Source organism: Myotis myotis, unplaced genomic scaffold, assembly GCF_014108235.1.
Source record: "Myotis myotis isolate mMyoMyo1 unplaced genomic scaffold, mMyoMyo1.p scaffold_m19_p_10, whole genome shotgun sequence".
NCBI classification, from domain to species: domain Eukaryota; kingdom Metazoa; phylum Chordata; class Mammalia; order Chiroptera; family Vespertilionidae; genus Myotis; species Myotis myotis.
In genome coordinates, this window is record NW_023416314.1 from 36968211 (window position 1) to 36986909 (window position 18699).

Below are 18699 nucleotides of genomic sequence, written 5' to 3' on the forward strand. Positions count from 1 at the left end.
CTTGTGCAGTGTTAAGGTGCTAGCTTTTTAATTATTGGGTTCACTTTATAGTTATTCTTGTTTTTCCTTTTCTATCACATCAATTTCCCCAAGCATTTTCTTCCATATCCCTTCCCTTTTAAATTAGATATTTCCCATGTGCTATGAACGAAGAATCCAAATAACCAATGCAGTAAGAAGTTGCAAAAAGTAAAATAAACATACTTGGAGACAGAGTTTAAAGAGCTCTTCCATGATTAAGCTCTTCACAGCATGAATTCAATGTTCCTATTTAGCTACTCAGAAGTCTTTTTTTAAAATATATAATTCTCAGGTAGTTAAATTTTAGATAATTCAGGTTACCGAAACAAGCTGACCTCCAGATAGGTGAAATGCAAATGTTATTTTGAAGAGGTATTCTAAAAGTTTCACTTAAGTAAATTTTCACATTGGTTTAAAGAAAAAATTTCTTCCCCTGCCTACAAATATTTCAGCTCTCTCAATTCTTGAGAAGAATTTGAAATTAAACATAGCCTGATCCCCTGGTAAAGAGACCAATATATACATAATCATTAATTAAATCAACTAATATATACTGGGTGCTTACTATGTGACAGGCAGCATTCTATCCATTTAGGAGAGTTGCAGTGAATAAGATAAAGTCCCAGCTGCTCTCAAAGAATTAACAATCTAGTTGGGGGAGGTAAACAATTAAATAAACGTGTAACTGGTTATAAATACTTTGAAGGTTATAAACACAACCTGATAAGGGGACAGAGAGTGATATGGAAGTATTATTTGGATAGGGTGATCAGAGAGAATTCTGATCCCATTGTTGTTGTTAACGGCTGACCTCCGATAGACTCTTTATTAGGAGAGCAGGGAAAGCAAAGTGGCAACCAATTTATTTACGCAAGGGACTTCAGGTACTCACTTTTCCAGTCCCCTACTCAAGGGATCTGGGTGCTTTTCTTTCAAAGTTTATTTTTTAATGCTGATCAATAAGAAATTGAAGTATTTATATACTACTAGTACTAAAAAAAAGTTTATATCCTACTTGCATTAAAATGTAAATCATGCATCCGAGGTTAGTTAATACAACTGTCTTACTTGAAGGATGAGAAAACTGAGCTTTAGAAGGGAAGGGATTTGCTTAAGGTCACCCACCCAGTGGGAGAGGCAAAGCTGGAACAAAAGTTCCTGATTCTGTCTCCAACATTTTATATATACACCATCATATTTAAAGAATACAGAAAAAAACACTCCAAAACTAGGTTTTAAAAGTCTGTTTCCTACCTGAAAAGGATGTGAAGATAAGAACCAAGGCCAGTTAAAATATGCCACCACGCATGAAATTGTGTGGTAACACCTACGATAGGTGGTACCTTCTTTCGAAAGTTCCTGTGAGGAGAGGGGGGGAAAATCACCATGTTAATTTTTTAAAATATTTAGCAACTAATGCTGACAGTTTTAGAGCATTTTGAAATGCCATTCTCAAAAATGGCAGTTACTTAATTTCCTCAAGTCTGCTGCAGTCTGCCATACTATTTTGCAAAGTGTATTTTCAGGAATAGTATTCCTTGCAAAAGTTCTGAAGAAATGACTGTGGTCAAAACAAAAGCGGGAAATAGTACATAGTTTATTGTTCTCTTAGAGATCTATGATGCATATTAACAGATTAAAAACTTTGAAAAGTCCTACCCTAACTTATAGAGTTCACCTTCATTTTTTTTTCAGGTAACCTACTTACCCCTGGAATCCTTTATTCAGGTATTATCTTATTAATACCTTATAGGACAAATGTTTCTCGGAGCATACTTTGGGAAACACAGATCTGCCTAGCATGCACTTAAAGAACTAGATACATGCTTTTCCTATACCCTGCATACAGCCATTACCTTCGAAGTGTACCACACAGTCTATAAAGTCCTTTGGTATTTATTATTTCACTTCATAGTAAGTCTCTGAGGTAGCTATTATTAGCTTTGCTTTACAGATTAGGAAACTAAAATTCAAAGAGATTTCCTCCCTTTTTTATTGAATTTATTGGGGTGACATTGATTAATAAAATTATATAGGTTTCCAGTATACAATTCTATCCTATATCATCTATATTGTATTATGTGTTCACACCCCAAGTCAAGTAAGTCTCCTTCCATCAGAGATATTAATTGAATTGCCCAAGTCACTCTGCTAGTGAGTGGCATAGCCAAGTCTAAAATTCTAGATCTTTTTTTAAAAAAATATATCTTTATTGATTTCAAAGAGGAAAGGAGAAGGAGAGAGAGAGAGAGAGAGAGAGAGAGAGAGAGAAACATCAATGATGAGAGAAAATCATTGATCGGCTGCCTCCTGCATGCCCCCTACACCCCCCCCTCCCCACAACCGGGGCATGTGCCCTGACCGAGAATCGAACGGAATCAAACTGTGACCTTCTGGTTCATAGGTCTATGCTCAACCACGGAGCCTCGCTGGTCGGGCTAAAATTCTAGATCTTTTGATTAGATATATTAATATTCTCATTTATTAGAGGGAAAAAATAAACATGAAACATCAAATTATTTTTCTAGATATCCTATGAATTTTTGAGACAATTACCATCTAATTTTGAGACAATTACCAGCTCTAAATGGGTTTCTGAAGGGTATTACTGATTCAGAACTACTCAATTAGATCTTAGTTTTCAAAGCAAGATGTATTACTTGTTTGCTTCTGTACATTAAAGTCTACATTTACTTATTTAACTTTTTATTATGAGGAATTTCAAATGTGCAAAAATAGGCAAAATAATAATGTACCCATTGACCTCAGAGACTGAAAATGTATCTTACCTCAGTGAATCACAAAAGATGTTATCTACGTTCCATAATAAAAATCCCAATAAAAATACGCCCAAAGATGTATAACCCAGTCCTCTAAGCCATGGATAAACCCTGTGGAAAAATTAAAAAGCACAGTGAAATTTTGCTGCGTCATGTCATGATCAGAGCTTGAAGTAATCACTTTCATGAGAAGGAAAGCTTTTTGTTAGTATTAAAAGCAAACCTATCTATTAAATTATCTAATACATTTGCCTATTACATTTAGCCATTAAAAGGTACTGAGAGAAAATGTGCTTCTAACACTTGGCTAGGTACGGTGTATCAAGAAGGTAATGTAAAAGCCCCCAGTAACTCTATCAGTCCCATGGAAGTGCAAGGGGAGTGGTGGAACATAATTAACATTGAGTCACCTGCTCTGTGTCAGGCACTATACTAAATTAGATACACACTACACACACATACACACACACACACACACACACACACATACGCACAAATTAAATCTTCAAATAAACCCTCTGAAGCAGGCATTATTCTTTTTACTTCACCAATAAAAAAACTGAAGCTTGGTGAATTACTCAAAATAGCAGCTTATATGTATATTTTATAGCTGCAATGAGGTTTCATTGACGTACATTAAAATGCATATATTTAAAGTGTACATTTGATGAATATATTCATATGTATCCATGAAACCAACAACACACTCAAAATAATAAATATATCCATCACCTCTAAAAGCTGAGTCTGCATTTTTTATAATGTTGTATAAAGGGAATAATACAGCATATCTGCTTTATTGTATGTGCTTTTTCCACTTGGCATAACTATTTTGAAATTCTTCCATGTAGTTATGTGTATCAATACTTCAGTTCCTTTTATTCCTAAGTAGTATTCCACTATATAGATATACCACATTTTGTTTATCAGTCCAAATATTGGTGGCCATTTGTGTTTTCAGTTTTCTTTGCCATATCAAAGCAACTACTACCATTCATAAGTAAGTCTTTTTATGGACATACACTTTCATTTCTCTTGGGTAAAAAGCAAGGAGAGGAATGGCAGGTGAATGCTAAACTTTCTAAGACTCCACTAAACTGCTTTCCTAAGTGACTGTTTTCCCCAAGTGATTTTACATTCCCATCAGCAGTGTATGAGTGTTTTTTGTTCTATATCCTCACCAACACTTGATATGACATCAGTCTTTTTAGTTGTTCTAGTAGGTGTACTAGTATAGTGGTATCTCATGGTGGTTTTAATTTGCATTTCTTTAATGGCTAAGGTCATTGAGCATCCTTTCACATGTGTATCTGCCATCCATCTAACTTCTTTGATAGTTTGTTGAATCTTTGCCCATTTAAAAAATTGTTGTTTGCCTTATTATTGCGTTGTAAGAGTTCTTTATATATCCTAAATGTAAATCTTTTGTTGGATATATATTTTGCATATACTTTCTCCAACTCTGACTTGCCCTAAATTTTCTTAACAGTGTCTTTTGAAGAACAAAAGTTTGTTATTTTGATGAAGTTAAATTTATCAATATTTTCATTATAGTTTACACTTTTTGTGCCCTATTTAATATCTCTTTTCTTAAGCAAGCCTGAAAAAACTTCTGCTCTATTTTCTTCTAGAAGTGTTTTAATCTTAACTTTTACATTTAGGAATTTGATTTACTTCTAGTAAATTTTTGTAATGGTGTGAGTTTAAGTTAATTTTTAAAATAAGACTATCAAACTGTTCAGCACAATTTGAAAAGATTACCTTTTCCTCACAGAATTACCGTAGATGCTTATTTAAAATCAGGTCAGTAGGGATACGTAGGTCTATTTCAGAATGGGTCTATTTTTGGATGTTCCATTGATTTATATTTCATTCTTACCAGTAATACCACAATGTTTTAGTGTGGCACAGAGCAAAACAAATAGTATAAGTCCTCTAACTTTACTGTTCTTTTCAAAAATGTTTTGGCTATTCTAGATCCTTTGCCTTCCTATGTAAATTTCAGAATCAGTTTCTCATTTTTTACTCTAGAATTTTTAAAAGGCTTTAATATACTTGTACATTATAAACAAAAGGTGGTCATCATATATAGCTTTCCTCAAATTTCTTTAATTTTGAAACTCTTGTCTTCACATGGTGCCTATTAACAACTTGCTTAAAGAACTAGTATTCCTTGTAATTATATCATAATGAATGTTGGGTTATATAGTTTTCAATCAATAACCCTGTTGGAATTGGGTTTTATGTATTATTTCAATTTAGGCTATAGATTTATTGCCTGAATGTACTCTAATCATAGTGAGATGATACAAACTACTTACCATGTAACAATATAAATTGATCGAAGTACTAATGTGAAGACCAACATTCCATACATGACCTAAATAAGAAAGGAAAAAATGTTACTAAAATCATTATTCTTTGGCAAAGAAAGTATATTTTGCCTACAAAAGTAGCCCTCCCAATTAAATGTAAACATTTATTATCTTTCATTACATTTTAAAGAACAGAATTTTTAAGAATATGTAATTATATATTTAAGAGTCATGCTAAGCTTTGAGGAAAACTTACGAGCCTGTTTGTGAATAACCAGTATCAGAAGTTCTGTGTCCATTTTAATTCTTATGTTATGTGAAATTTTAAATATTTGCCGAAACCTGAACAGATACTATAATTTTGCCTCACACTCCCTAGATCCTTCCCTTCTCTTTAGCTTCACTTTCAGCAACTGATTCTATTTCCCAGGTTGCAGGCTGAATCTCCAGTAGGAGGCGCACAGGAGGCAGTCGACTGACGTTTCTCTCACATCAGTTTTTCTCTCTCTCCCCCTCGCATTCTCTCTCTCTAAAATCAATAAGAACATATTAAAAAAATTGGTCAGATTACGTAAACTTTCTAACTCTGCTATCTCGCCTACAAAATGAAGATGATAATGTCTATACAGTTTGTTGATATTTTTATGATAATAGGTAAGTCAGTCCATATAAACTATACAAAAGATACACAATACTTAGTACATAAGAGATATTAAAAAATGTCAGCTTCTTTTGCTTCTTTTCTAAGTGAGTTACACAGTAGTTTCTTCACATCTCTAATCTGTAATTAAGTGGTATAAGTGGAATATAATAAAATTTAAATAAATCTGCCTAAGTTCCTATCTAGAACCAATCCATGGGAGACATCCACTTTGGCAAGAAGAGTTTAGGTAATAGTACTCTCTGAGACATTAGATGAGATCTCACTGTGATATTCAAGTACTGATTTGTTAATTAGCTGCTTAAAGAGGGTTAACTAACTTCTTAAATGTTCTCTTAATCTATTCTCATAGACATTTTTTACTTATTTCCTTATTTAAGATATATTGGTGAATATACTGAATGTGGTGGCTATGTGATTTACACTTTGCAAGGCTATCAAATTAAATAAAATCATTTGACTCTCTTCTGGAGATGTTTGGATCACCTTATTTTTAATACAGTAAAGTAGAACTGGTATCAGGATTTTCTATCTGGGAAGCTAATCTGATTAGCAAGACAATCATCCTGGTTATGGCAGATCCTTTTAAAATGTTTATTAGCTCCTTCTCTCTAATAGTATGTCACTATTTATCTCTCTAGGACAGGGGTGGGCAAACTTTTTGACTCGAGGGCCACAATGGGTTGTTAAACTGGACCGGAGGGCCGGAACAAAAGCATGGAGGGAGTGTTTGTGTGAACTAATATAAATTCAAAGTAAACATCATTACATAAAAGGGTACGGTCTTTTTTTTTTTTTTTTTTTTTTTAGTTTTATTCATTTCAAACGGGCCGGATCCGGCCCGTGGGCCATAGTTTGCCCACGGCTGCTCTAGGCTCAACTCAAATATCTCCTTTCAGAAGCTTTATGTGATTATTACAGGCAAAATTTTATGCATGTCATCTTATATCTCAACTAGAAGCCCGTTGCACGAAGATTTGCACAATAGGCCTTCCTTCCCCTGGCTGTAGGCACCAGTTTTCCTCTGGCACCCAAGACACAGGCCTTTGGTCCAGCTGCAGTGAAGCTTGGCTTCTCTGCTGCGGCTGCAGCGAGCCTCTTCAGTCTTCAGTCCGGCTGGAGCCTTCAGTCTTTGCTCCATGCCTGTGTATGCAAATTAACCGCCATATTTGTTGGGTTAATTTGCATAGTCACTGATTGGCTGGTGGGTGTAATGGAGTGACACCAATTTGCATGTTTCTCTTTTATTAGTGTAAATATGTACTTTTAGTATCACACTGTATTGTTTATTGCCTTATGCTTTAACATATTAATTATTTTATATTATCCTTGTGAAGTAATACTTCTTTTTCTAAACATTTTACAGATAAAAAAATTGAAGAATAGGCACGTCAGAAATTTGTCCATGGATAATAAAGTGACAAGAAATCAAAGTGGTAAGAAATCAAGATTCCAAACTCTCAAGCCAAAGCTCCTTTAGATTGGACAACGTTGCTTTTCCCTCCTTTTCCATTATTTTTAAGATCTTGAAAGTTATTGTAAATCTTGTCACAAACTCCAAAACAATTTTCTACTTAAAAATTCCAAAACAACCCAGCCAGCATGACTCAGTGGTTGAGGGTCAACCTATGAACCAGGAGGTCTCAGTTTGATTCCCAGTCAGGGCACATTCACTGGGATGCGGGCTCGATCCCTAGTAAGGGGTGTGAAGGAGACAGCCGATCAATGATTCTCTCTTGTCATTGATGTTTCCATCTCTCTCTTCCTCTTCCTTCCCCTATCCTATCTAATAAAAGAGTAATATGTAAATTAACCATCACTCTGCAACAAAGATGGCGGCGCCAATAGTGGTCGGGGCAGGACGCTGGCGGCGTCACCCTGGCAATGCGAGCCCAGCGTCTGTGCCCTGGCCACGTGGAGGGAGGGCTCATGGAGGGAGGGGAGGGGCCTCTGGCCAGAGGCTGGGCGAGGGATGCTGGTATTGTTGCAGGCCAGACTGAGGGACCCCCCCCCCCCCCGTGCACGAATTTCGTGCACCGGGCCTCTAGTGAAATCAATAAAAAAATAATGCGTCCTCTGAGTTGGGAGCAGTGAGAGAGAGACACAGAAGCCACATGAATTATTTGTAAATGTTGTTTTAATAAAAGCAGAGCTTTATCTTAAAAAAAAAACACACACACACACACACACACACAAAACCAAACACATCAATAGTTATATGAAAGAATAAAAACAATACTCCAAATTCAAATCTTAGAAAAGTTTTCTTTTACGAATGATACCCAGAAAATAAATAGGGATAGATGTTTTTAAGCCATAATTACAGATAGTTTTGATTATAATTACTTAACAGATCAGCACAGGATATTCTAGATTAGATATTTGAGGCAGAGGGCTTTTTAAAAAAGCTTTACAATAGTGGGTCATTTTCCCTAACCTGTTTTTTAATACTGGAGTAAGTAATAATTTAGGTACATGCAGTAGAAGCACTTTTGTTTGTTTGTTAATCCTCACCAAGGATATTTCTTTCCGTTGATTTTCAGAGAGAGTGGAAGGAAGGGAGGGTAAGAGAGAATGACACATCAACTGGAAAGGGAATCCTGCAACCCAGGTACATGCCCTTATAAGACATATATGTTTCAAATATTTTTTTACAAGTCTATTTTCCTTACGACCAGCAGCCATATCTTATTTGCCTTGGTATAATAATATTACTTAATGCTTACTGAGTGCTTACAATGTGCTAACGGCTTTTTATATGCATTATCTCATTTAATCCTCAGACAACTTTAGGAGATTATTATACCAATTTTAGGTGGCATAATAAACTCCTTAAGAGCAGGGACCTCTTTATTTCATTTATTAATATATATCTTGTGACTAGAACAGCACCTGGCACTTAAAAAGCTCAAAGAAGTTAAGTAACTTGTCCAAGGTATATAGCTAGTAAGTGGAGAGACTAGATTGGAATCCAAATCTGTCTAACTTTAGATCTTAAAGTCTTTTTTTGAAATGTATTTTTATTGATTTCAGAGAGAGAGAGGGGGCGATAGAAATATCAATGATAAGAGAAAGTCATTGATCGGCTGCCTTCTGCACACCCCCTACTAGGGATCGAGCCCACAACCCAGCATGTGCCCTTCATCGGAATTGAACCTGGTACCCTTCAGTCCACAAGCGGATACTCTATCCACTGAGCCAAACCAGTAAGGCTAGATCTTAAAGTCTTACTTTTATGCCTCTTTAATTACAACTTCCAGCTCAGAATTTGGTACTGAGAAGGTACACTGTGGAAGTGGACATCTGTTGAATGAATGAATGTATTCTACTTCAGGTTGTTTAGCCACTTCATACTAGCATTCCCCTACTTCTCCACTTCTCCATCCTGATTTTTATTTTATTTTTTCCAGCCTAATTTTTAATCTCTAAGCCTAGGATATAAGCCATAGCTATAAGCTTTCATTCTGTCTCCCTTCCGATCAGCAAACATTACCACTCTACACAGAGAAGAAAATATTTACTACTGGAAAAACATGTGGAAATTACAGCATGAGATATTATATGAATACTAGAGGCCTGGTGCACAACATTCATGCACTGGGGGTGGGGGTGGGGGCGGGTAGGTCCCTCAGCCCGGCCTGCGTCCTTTTGCAGTCTGGGTGCCCTCAGAGGATGTCCTACTGACAGCTAGCGGGCCTAAGCTGCAGTTGGACATCCTTAGTCAGCCCGGCTTGTGGCTGAGTGGCTCTTCCTCTGTGGGAGTGCACTGACCACCAGGGGGCATCTCCTGCTTTAAGCAACTGCCCCCTGGTGGTCAATGCGCATCATAGCAACCGGTTGTTCCACTGTTTGATCGATTTGCATATTACCCTTTTATTATATAGGACTAGTGCCCTGGTGCACAGATTCATGCACATTGAAAGGGAATTAATTAGAAGGTGGCTGATGGGGTGGGACTGGGTGAGATGGGCTGGACACACTCGTGAGTCAACCTCCCATGATCCCTCCCTGGCTGATTGCACCTGGGGTGGCACCGTGGCTCAAAGTAAGCGGGGTCCCTCTGGGAGGTGGGGTCCCTCGGCCTGGCCTGTGGGGATCGGGCCGAAACTGACTGACATCCCCTGAGGGGTCCCAGATTGTGAGAGGGTGGTTATTGGGTTATGCACCCCGGAATCGAGCTCCCTCCTCTTTAGTTCTGGGGTACATCACCCAAGAACTGTAGCTGCCAAGTCACCACAGCTCGGCAGCTCCTGCATTGAGCATCTGCCCCCTGGTGGTCAGTGCATGTCATAGCTACCAGTCGGAGCATCTGTCCCTTGGTGGTCATTGTGCGTCATAGCTACTGGATGGACTGTCGGACGGTGGCTTAGCCTTTTATATATATAGGTTTTGTTACTTTTTAAAAAATATATATTTTATTGATTTTTTACAGAGAGGAAGGGAGAGGGATAGAGAGTTAGAAACATCGATGAGAGAGAAACATCGATCAGCTGCCTCCTGCACACTCCCCACTGGGGATGTGCCTGCAACCAAGGTACATGCCCTTGACCAGAATCGAACCTGGGACCCTTGAGTCTGCAGGCTGACGCTCTATCCACTGAGCCAAACCAGTTAGGGCAGATTTTGTTACTTTTATTACATAAATATAATGTCAAATAGATCTAAAATATAAAATGGAAAATTGGTCATAAACTTACAAAAATTAACCTCAAATTTCCAAATTTTGTTTTTTTGTGGTTGATTTTTCTTTCTTGTAAAGGCAAACAAAAATGTTATAAAAATGGAACTATTTTTAACATAAACTTTCTTCATTTTCTACAGTGTCAATAAATCTTTCTAAACAATGACATCACTTTAAGCTTTAATAAACAGGTAAGTGAGTTGAGGGTTTCTTCTCCTATAACATCTACTATGTCTATTTTCAGCAGGCCTGTAGAAAAGCAAGGCAGAATAATGTGGTTTTGGAATTTATTTAAAAAACAGATTTCGGCCCTGGCCTGGCAGTTCAGTTGGTTGGAGTGTTGTCCCAATAATCCAGTTGCAGGTTTGATCCCTGGTCAGGGTACATTTAAAAATCAACCAATGCATAAATAAGTGGAACAACAAATTGATCTCTTCCATCCCTCCCTCCTTCTCTGTTTACACATAAATAAATGTATATAATCCAATATCTCTGTTTAAATAAATAAATAAATAAAGCCAAAACCGGTTTGGCTCAGTGGATAGAGTGTTGGCCTGCAGACTGAAAGGTCCCGGGTTCGATTCCAATCAAGGGCATGTACCTGGGTTGCGGGCACATCCCCAGTAGGAGATGTGCAGGAGGCAGACGATCGATGTTTCTCTCTCATCGATGTTTCTAACTATCTCTCTCCATTCCTCTCTGTAAAAAATCAATAAAATATATTTTTAAAATAGATAAGTAAATAAAAATAAAAAACAGATTTCAGTTAGATAATTATTGTCTAGCTCCAGTTTAAAATGTTATAGGTATATTTACTTATTATATAAGTACAAAATAATCTAAAACTACAGAGCTTCTGACACTCCTGAAATGTGTGCTTATTGATTTATTTTTATTTGTTAGTTTGTTAAAAGAATGGTGGCAGGAGTCAAACAAATCTAGATTACAATCCTGGCTCTGCCTCTTAATAACTATGTAACCCGGGGGCAAATTACTTAATATTTGTGAGCTCATTTTCCTTCTAATGTGGATAATAAGCCCTAATTTGTAGGACTGCTGGGGAGATTAGTCTGTGTATCAATGTGCATAGTGCCAGGCACATGGTGGCATTCAATAAACAATAGCTCTCTTTAGTTAGGGTCTGCTACTTTATTTCACTCTGGTTTCATTATAAATCATTATTTCCTCCAGCAGTTTCCTGTGTTTGCTTCCCTCAATTTAAATAACTTTCTACCTCAAAAAACTTATAATATATATTAGGAGGAAAATATTCAAGGACTTTTCACTCTACCTTTTCTAGAAAATAATGTCATAAAAAGATTTTATATATGTATGTGCAGAAGACTTCCTCTTTTTTTCTCCTTATATGAGCAATGTTGCACCTGCATTACTGACTACCAACAGCCAGGTGGACCTGGGCATTGACTGTTCCAGGTAGATTCCTGTTACCTACAGCTGGCTCCTGTAGGCACTTGAGTTTGCAACCTCTGTATTTGCATATTATTTCTCAGAAAAGGAAAACACAAAGCAGGCAAGTATTGTTAACCAATCAAATGTGTAATAATTTTTAAGAATTACCTGATGGAATACAGGCTCCTTTACCTTAAGGTAAACCTGCAAAATATTGAAACACATGTGAATGAAATGCATGATGAAGGGGAAAAGAAAACTTATTATAACAATTCTGAAAATTCCAAACCTCTCCTGCTTCCCTAGTCCTGCTACTCAGATCTGACTCCAGCCACATAAAACCAATCAGATTAAGTGGCAATGCCATAGGAGAGCTCATCCCTACAGGTGGGTCTTTCCCAGTGCTAGCTTTACCATGGTCAACTACATGTTTCAAAATTGTTGTGGATGTCTCTGGTCTCTTGGCCTCTGCATCAGCATCAAGGAGGGGCAAAGATGCATGGATACGTATGACAGCTGAAGAGGCTATGCCTACATCCCTGTAGCAGACATGTTCTATAGTATAAAGAGGTAGAGATACAAATTGAATTTCAGACTCTGCCACTTACTTGCTGCAGGCTTTGAGTAAGTGGCATCACAACCAAAAGACTAATTTTTCCTTATCTTGATAATGGGAATAACATTGGTGACAAATAAGAAGCTAAAATACATGAAAGGGCCCTGGCCGGTGTGGCATCATCCCATGCACCAAAGGGTTGCTGGTTCAATCCCTCATAGGGGCATGCAAGGGCAGCCTATCAATATCCTGCTCTCACACTGAAGTTTCTCTCTCCCTCTCTAAGAACCAATAAAATATCTTTTAAAAAGGGCATAAAAGTGTCTAGCATAGTAGGTGCTCAAAAAGTGAAAACATTAAAAAAAAAATCTCTGCCCCAGCCAGTTTGACTCAGTGGATAGAGCATCAGCCCATGGACTGAAGGGTCTTGGGTTTGATTCTGAACAAGGGCATATACTTTGGTTGCAGGCTTGATCCCCAATCCTGGTAAGGATGCATGCGGGACGCAACCAATCCATGTGTCTCTCTCACTTCGATGTTTCTCTCTGTTCCCCCTCCCCCGCCACCTTTCTTCTACTTTGTAAAAATTAGTGGAAAAATATCCTTGGGTGAGGATTAATAAAACAAATTTCTTGTGTTTCTGCTTCCCAAAACTTCTAAGTCACTTGCCCAGATGTCTTCCCAGTTACACAAACTCTAGTTTTAGGCTCCATTGTCATATAGGTGGTTAAATTCAATGCCTATTCAAGATTTAGCTTACACTTGCTGCATTATAGGAATACACTTTTAAAATGACATGGTAGAGAGAATCAAAATTTAAATAGTAACCTTGAAATGACTCCCATCACTTACAAGACAAAGTCCAAATTTCAAAGCCTTCCATGATCTCACCCCTGACTTTCTGATTGGCTTCAGTGCTTTCCTCTTGTTTCTTTTTTATTCTAGGCTCCAGAAAGGACAGTGCTTCCCCAAATATGCTGGTTTCTTGCTTCTGTATCTTTAAACATGGCTGCTCTTCACTTTGTTCAGAAATCCTCCCCTGCTGGCAAACACTCATCAGTTCAAACTATACCTCTTTCTTGAAGCCTTTTCTGATCCTTTCTCTGTTCAGCAACCACTCACTCACCCTCACAGTCCATGTACACATGGTTCTATGCCTATGAACAGTGTAATAGTCTATTAGAAATGCTTCACCACACTCTTGTCCAAAAGCCTGGTGAACTCCTACTCGTTAAACTCAGCTTAAATGCCTTTCCTATGGAGCTTTCCTTGACCCACTCTAGAAATCTTCATTGATACTCCTTCATCTCATCCTTGTATGACTAGTTTTTACCTCTGTTATTGTAATTATTATCTTTTGAAGCAATTCTTCATTTACACGTTTGACTTCTGTATTAGAATGTACTCCTCAAGCAAAGCAACTGCTCGCAGTCATCTTATATTTTCTACTGCCTGATATGATAGGTTTGCAATAAAAGTTTGTTGAAATGAGTATCTAAATTCAATTCACTTGAGGAAAAAAGACACTTAGGTAGGCTCAGAAGTGACCAGCTATCTCAACTTATTAGGAAAAGGTTAAAAAATAGTCATATTAGACTCAACAGAGCAGAGTAAATCTCTCTCTCTCTTTTTTTTTTAACAAAAAGGAGACAATATATCCATCCATAAAAAGAAGTTCGCTTTCCCCCATTTCTACTAAATATTAACCTTTTGATTTTTCCCTATTTTTTAAAACCAGAGTTTTAAAAAGTTGTTTCAACTTTTTGTTGAGAAATAACACCTAAATGGGAAACAAAGAAGCAGTAACTGTGAGTTTTCTCTAGAAACATTTCAATTTGAACAGTATGAACCAAACACTGGAAGCAAAATGTGCCAAACTCCATAAAAGCCTAGTTCACATGCTTAATCTGTTAGAAACAAAGTATGACTTACGGTGGTTACTATTAAACTGAATAGAACTAAGGTAAAAAGCAGATGGTAGTTTACTGAGTTCTTGGTCTTGAAACATTCAAACCTTAAAAATAGAGAGAGAAAGAAAAATTGCTTTAGAGTATATAACTAGAAAAAGAAATAGAATGCTGTTGGACCACTTACACACATTCTTTGGGTCTAGTGATGCCCATCATTTCTTCCCATCCATACTCTCATCTCAGAGAACTTGGACTGTCTACAGTCTCCAAGAGGTTGAGGGAACAGGAGCAGGCACCTTATTTAAACTGGACCAATGAGAGGCTCACCCCTGAAAATTTGGTGTTTGGAAGTTAGAGACCGAATCAGTCAAGTGTGGAGAGTCAAAGTATAAAGCCATAGGGATTCCAAGGCTGATGTTGACAACAGGGCAGCCAAACTGAATGAACAAGCAGATGAATGAGCAGAGAATTGGTCTGCAGGGAGGGGAAAATAAAGCAGACATAAAGACTTGAAGCCATGTTGAGAGGAAGGAATGGAGAAAAGAGGGAGGGAGGGAGAGAGAGAGAGAAGCTGTCCTTCCAGTTTAATGAGGCTCTACCTCCTGATGTTGGGTCCCACATAATTTCCTCATGTCCTTACAATAAATAAATCTCTCTTAACTCAAACTAGCTTGAGTATATCTTTCAACTAATGATCCAGGAATAACATAGTATTATAGAAAATATCACTATATTATCATCTTTTTTTTTTTTAAATATATTTTTATTGATTCTTTACAGAGAGGAAGGGAGAGAGATAGAGAGTCAGAAACATCGATGAGAGAGAAACATCGATCAGCTGCCTCCCGCGCATCTCCCACCGGGGATGTGCCCGCAACCCTGGTACAAGCCCTTGACCGGAATCGAACCCGGGACCCTTCAGTCCGCAGGCCGACGCTCTATCCACTGAGCCAAACCGGTTTCGGCATATTATCATCTTTTTACTTATCTGTCTCCCAACCAGACTGTGAATTCCTTGTGTGCTGGGATAAAACCTTTTTTCCATATATCTAGTCACTAGGATAGTATCTGACAGAGGAAATATTCAGTAAGTAAGGAAATATAAAGAAATACACGGCCATCAGTTAAGTATCCAACCTTTGAACCCATGTTTTAATACAAACAGCAGGAGGCTTCTCTCAGTTCACTAATCAATTGGCTGTGGGAATTGGACTCACCTCCTATTTCCTTCTCTGCAAAGAAAGGTGGTGGCCCAGATGACTTATAAGATCTCTTTTGTCTTTAAATTCTGGAACTTAATGACTTAGTAAAAAGAGCTCATCTGAAAGTATTTTTCTAGATCAGGGCAATTTCTCAGCCTAAGCCTGTTTTTTTGTTGTTGTTGTTTTTTGGTTTTTCTTTTGTAAATAAAATTTTACTGGAACATAGTCACATCCATTTGTTTACATATCTTCCATGCTGCAACAGCAAAGTTGAAGGGGTGCAACAGACTACAGGCACACAAAGCCAAAAATAGTTACTGTCTGGCCTTTACAGAAAAAAATTTCAGAACTTTTAAAATAATATGTTTTTAAACTGTTCTGAATTTTGTATACCTTTAGAAGATATTCTTGAGCTAGCAATGATGACCATATTGAGAAGAATCAGCCAACCATCACATAAAGGGCTCAGGGGCTCAGAGACATGTTAAGTATTAGTGCTGGGGAACAGAACATATATTTAGAAGGTAAGGTTGAAACAGGCTATAAAGCCAGGATGAGTGGAATAGGAAACTGAGATAGTTAAACAGCAATTTGCAGCCACTTAGAAAATCTAGATGCCAAGCAGTTTGTAGCCACCTAGTAAATCCCATATTCCCTAAATCAAGGACATTTAAGAGCAAATGGTTTGAACTTCTCCTTCCCAACCAGAGGGTAAATAGCTTAAATCAGCGGTTGCCAACCTTTCGGACCTCATGGACCACCAGTGGTCGGCGACCGCTGGCTTAAATCACCCTACTCGGAGACAGCAGAATTCCAATTAGTGCTATTTGCTAACCACACCCAAGGACAGATGAAATTAAGAGAATAAATCTCATTTTGGTACATCAGCATAAAGCTGATGAATATCCTACTGAGATCCCCCCATTCACCCTGCCTTTAAAATCCCTCAAAACCAAGGTCCCAGCACATGCTCTTCCTCCCAGGAACATGCCCATGCCTCCCCCATCCCATTCTTTCCCCACAAGCATGCATCTCCTAAGTTGTAAGGGAACCCACAAGGCTTGCAACCAGGGCAACACTGGGCAGTGGCAGTTCATCCTGGGCAAATCCCTTGAACATGACACCCAGACCCCCTTTTTCTGACTTCTTAGTGAGCCAAAGCAGACCAGCCTCGGCTCATTTCATCAGCCCTTTCTTATCTCACTGTGCCGTTTTAGTAAATGTCCTCTAAAATTCACCTGGACTCGTGAAATTTTTCCTGCACGAAGTCAAGAACCCACACACTACTGGTGAGCCCTAGGCAGACCTGCTCAGGAACAGGCCCCCTTTCCAGTAACAAGGTTACTAAACTTGTAGTTCAATTTCCAACTCTGACACTTACTAACTACATGGCCTTAGGTAAGTCACCTAAGCATAAATTCTGCTTTATATCCGTGGACTAACAGGGGGCTCTATGGAAAGTACCTTCCCAGATGATTTGATCATAAACTCCTAAATGGTCAGGTCATGGTGGGTAGTAACGCCCCAGGCATATAACTTTTTAGTAAAGGTTTTTTCTTTGTCTTAAGCCCTGTCCATTGTTTCTGTGCATCTAGGTTAACACACCTTTGAAATAAGCCTAACCACTTTTAAGAAAGCACATCATCTTAACTATCCAATTCCTGCCTTGCTTTCTCCCACTTTCCTGTAATCTTCTTTAGTTCCCTCCTTAATTCCAAATGCATAAAAGAAACTGCAAAACTGTCATTCTCTATAGCATTTGAGATCTTGCTTCCCAGCAACTGTCCTCAGTTTTGGCTCAAACTCTTATAAAAACTTTCTACAGACTTGGACATTTCTTACGTCAACACATCCTTAGACCAGTTACTAAACCTCTCTGTGCTTCACTTCATCTATAACATAGGGACAATACGCATTAATCTTGCACAACTGTGATAATTAGAGATAACTGATGATCTGGTATCTCTAGAACAATTACAAATACAAAATAGATAAAAATTATTTTTATGGATTAATATATAAAATCTTTACCTAAACATGTATACATTTATAACTCAAGGAAAGGCAAATTATGTAAGTTATGTCAAATTTAAGTAATAGTCTACCTAAATAGGCTATAGGGTATTGATATCACAAAAATTAATAAACAACATTATTTTAACTTCCCAGAGATTATGCTCTACGTCAAGATCACAAATATTATAATCTTTTACACTATTATAATCTCTCAGTAATATTAACTGAGTTAGTTATATAACTCAATTCACTATAAGGCCAATGTGAATTTTAAAATATATCAAATAACTAAATTTTAAACTTAAATACTTACATGCAGTACACAAATATACAACTGCTGTAAATCATTGGGAGTTCATCCAATAGCTATAAGAAACAAAGACAGATAATAGGATGTCAATACTGTAGAGTTGCAATTATTATGCAAATAAAGTAAAATTTCATGATTAAAATGGTCACCTCATTATCTAATATCTTTTATTAATTCTTTTGTATATTTATCATTATCTAATTTACCCTGAGTGTGTTTAATTTATTGTTTTTGAATAATCAAGCCTATCCATCCATCTATCTGTCCTAATGTACATAGCTAAGTAGAATGCAGGATGCACTGGGCAGCTCAGATCATTTGGTAATCACAAACTATAGTATCACATTTCCAAGAAAGTATGATGCTCACCATCTAGAGGTCTATGGGTCCTATCAGTATTCTTTTGCATTTTTGCCCTTTTCTATAGCACTTAAGATGGATAAAATGTTCACTAATATACATAAGAAGAGGTATTAATGGTCGGGAAAGTCATTTAGTTAATCTAAGTAAACTATGCCTCTGAAAGATAATGTTATTAGCAATAATAATAATAATGATTATAGCTATTATGTATTATATTACAAGTGAGACACTAAGCTGAGTGTTAGATAGGTTATTGCTAATACTTAAACCTGTCCTAAAGCCAATCCTGTATGGAGAATGTTCTGAAGAAAGAAAGCGTAGACATGGGAGGTCTAGCCAAGAGGTTACAGCAGTCCAGGCTAAGGAAAATTGCTACTTGGATTAAGGTAGCAGAATTGGGAATAGATGTAAGTGAACAGGCTTGAGATCTAGTGATATTGTAGCCAAAGTAATGTCTTAGTGCATACATTACTC

The 18699-nt window shown here is 37.4% G+C and overlaps 1 protein-coding gene across 5 annotated transcripts in view; it reads right to left on the reverse strand.

Annotated features, from left to right (window-relative positions):
- The window catches only part of ACER3 (alkaline ceramidase 3), a 99383-nt gene that overhangs the window by 14999 nt on the left and 65685 nt on the right, over positions 1 to 18699 (reverse strand). For all 5 annotated transcript variants that reach the window (XM_036324894.1, XM_036324895.1, XM_036324896.1 and 2 more), the window contains 6 exons: positions 17866 to 17918; positions 14357 to 14438; positions 12037 to 12072; positions 5123 to 5181; positions 2811 to 2912; positions 1276 to 1380 (listed from right to left, as the gene is read on the reverse strand). In XM_036324894.1, coding sequence (XP_036180787.1) covers positions 1276 to 1380; positions 2811 to 2912; positions 5123 to 5181; positions 12037 to 12072; positions 14357 to 14438; positions 17866 to 17918 — 437 coding nt within the window. The remainder of the gene's footprint in view (positions 1 to 1275; positions 1381 to 2810; positions 2913 to 5122; positions 5182 to 12036; positions 12073 to 14356; positions 14439 to 17865; positions 17919 to 18699) is intronic.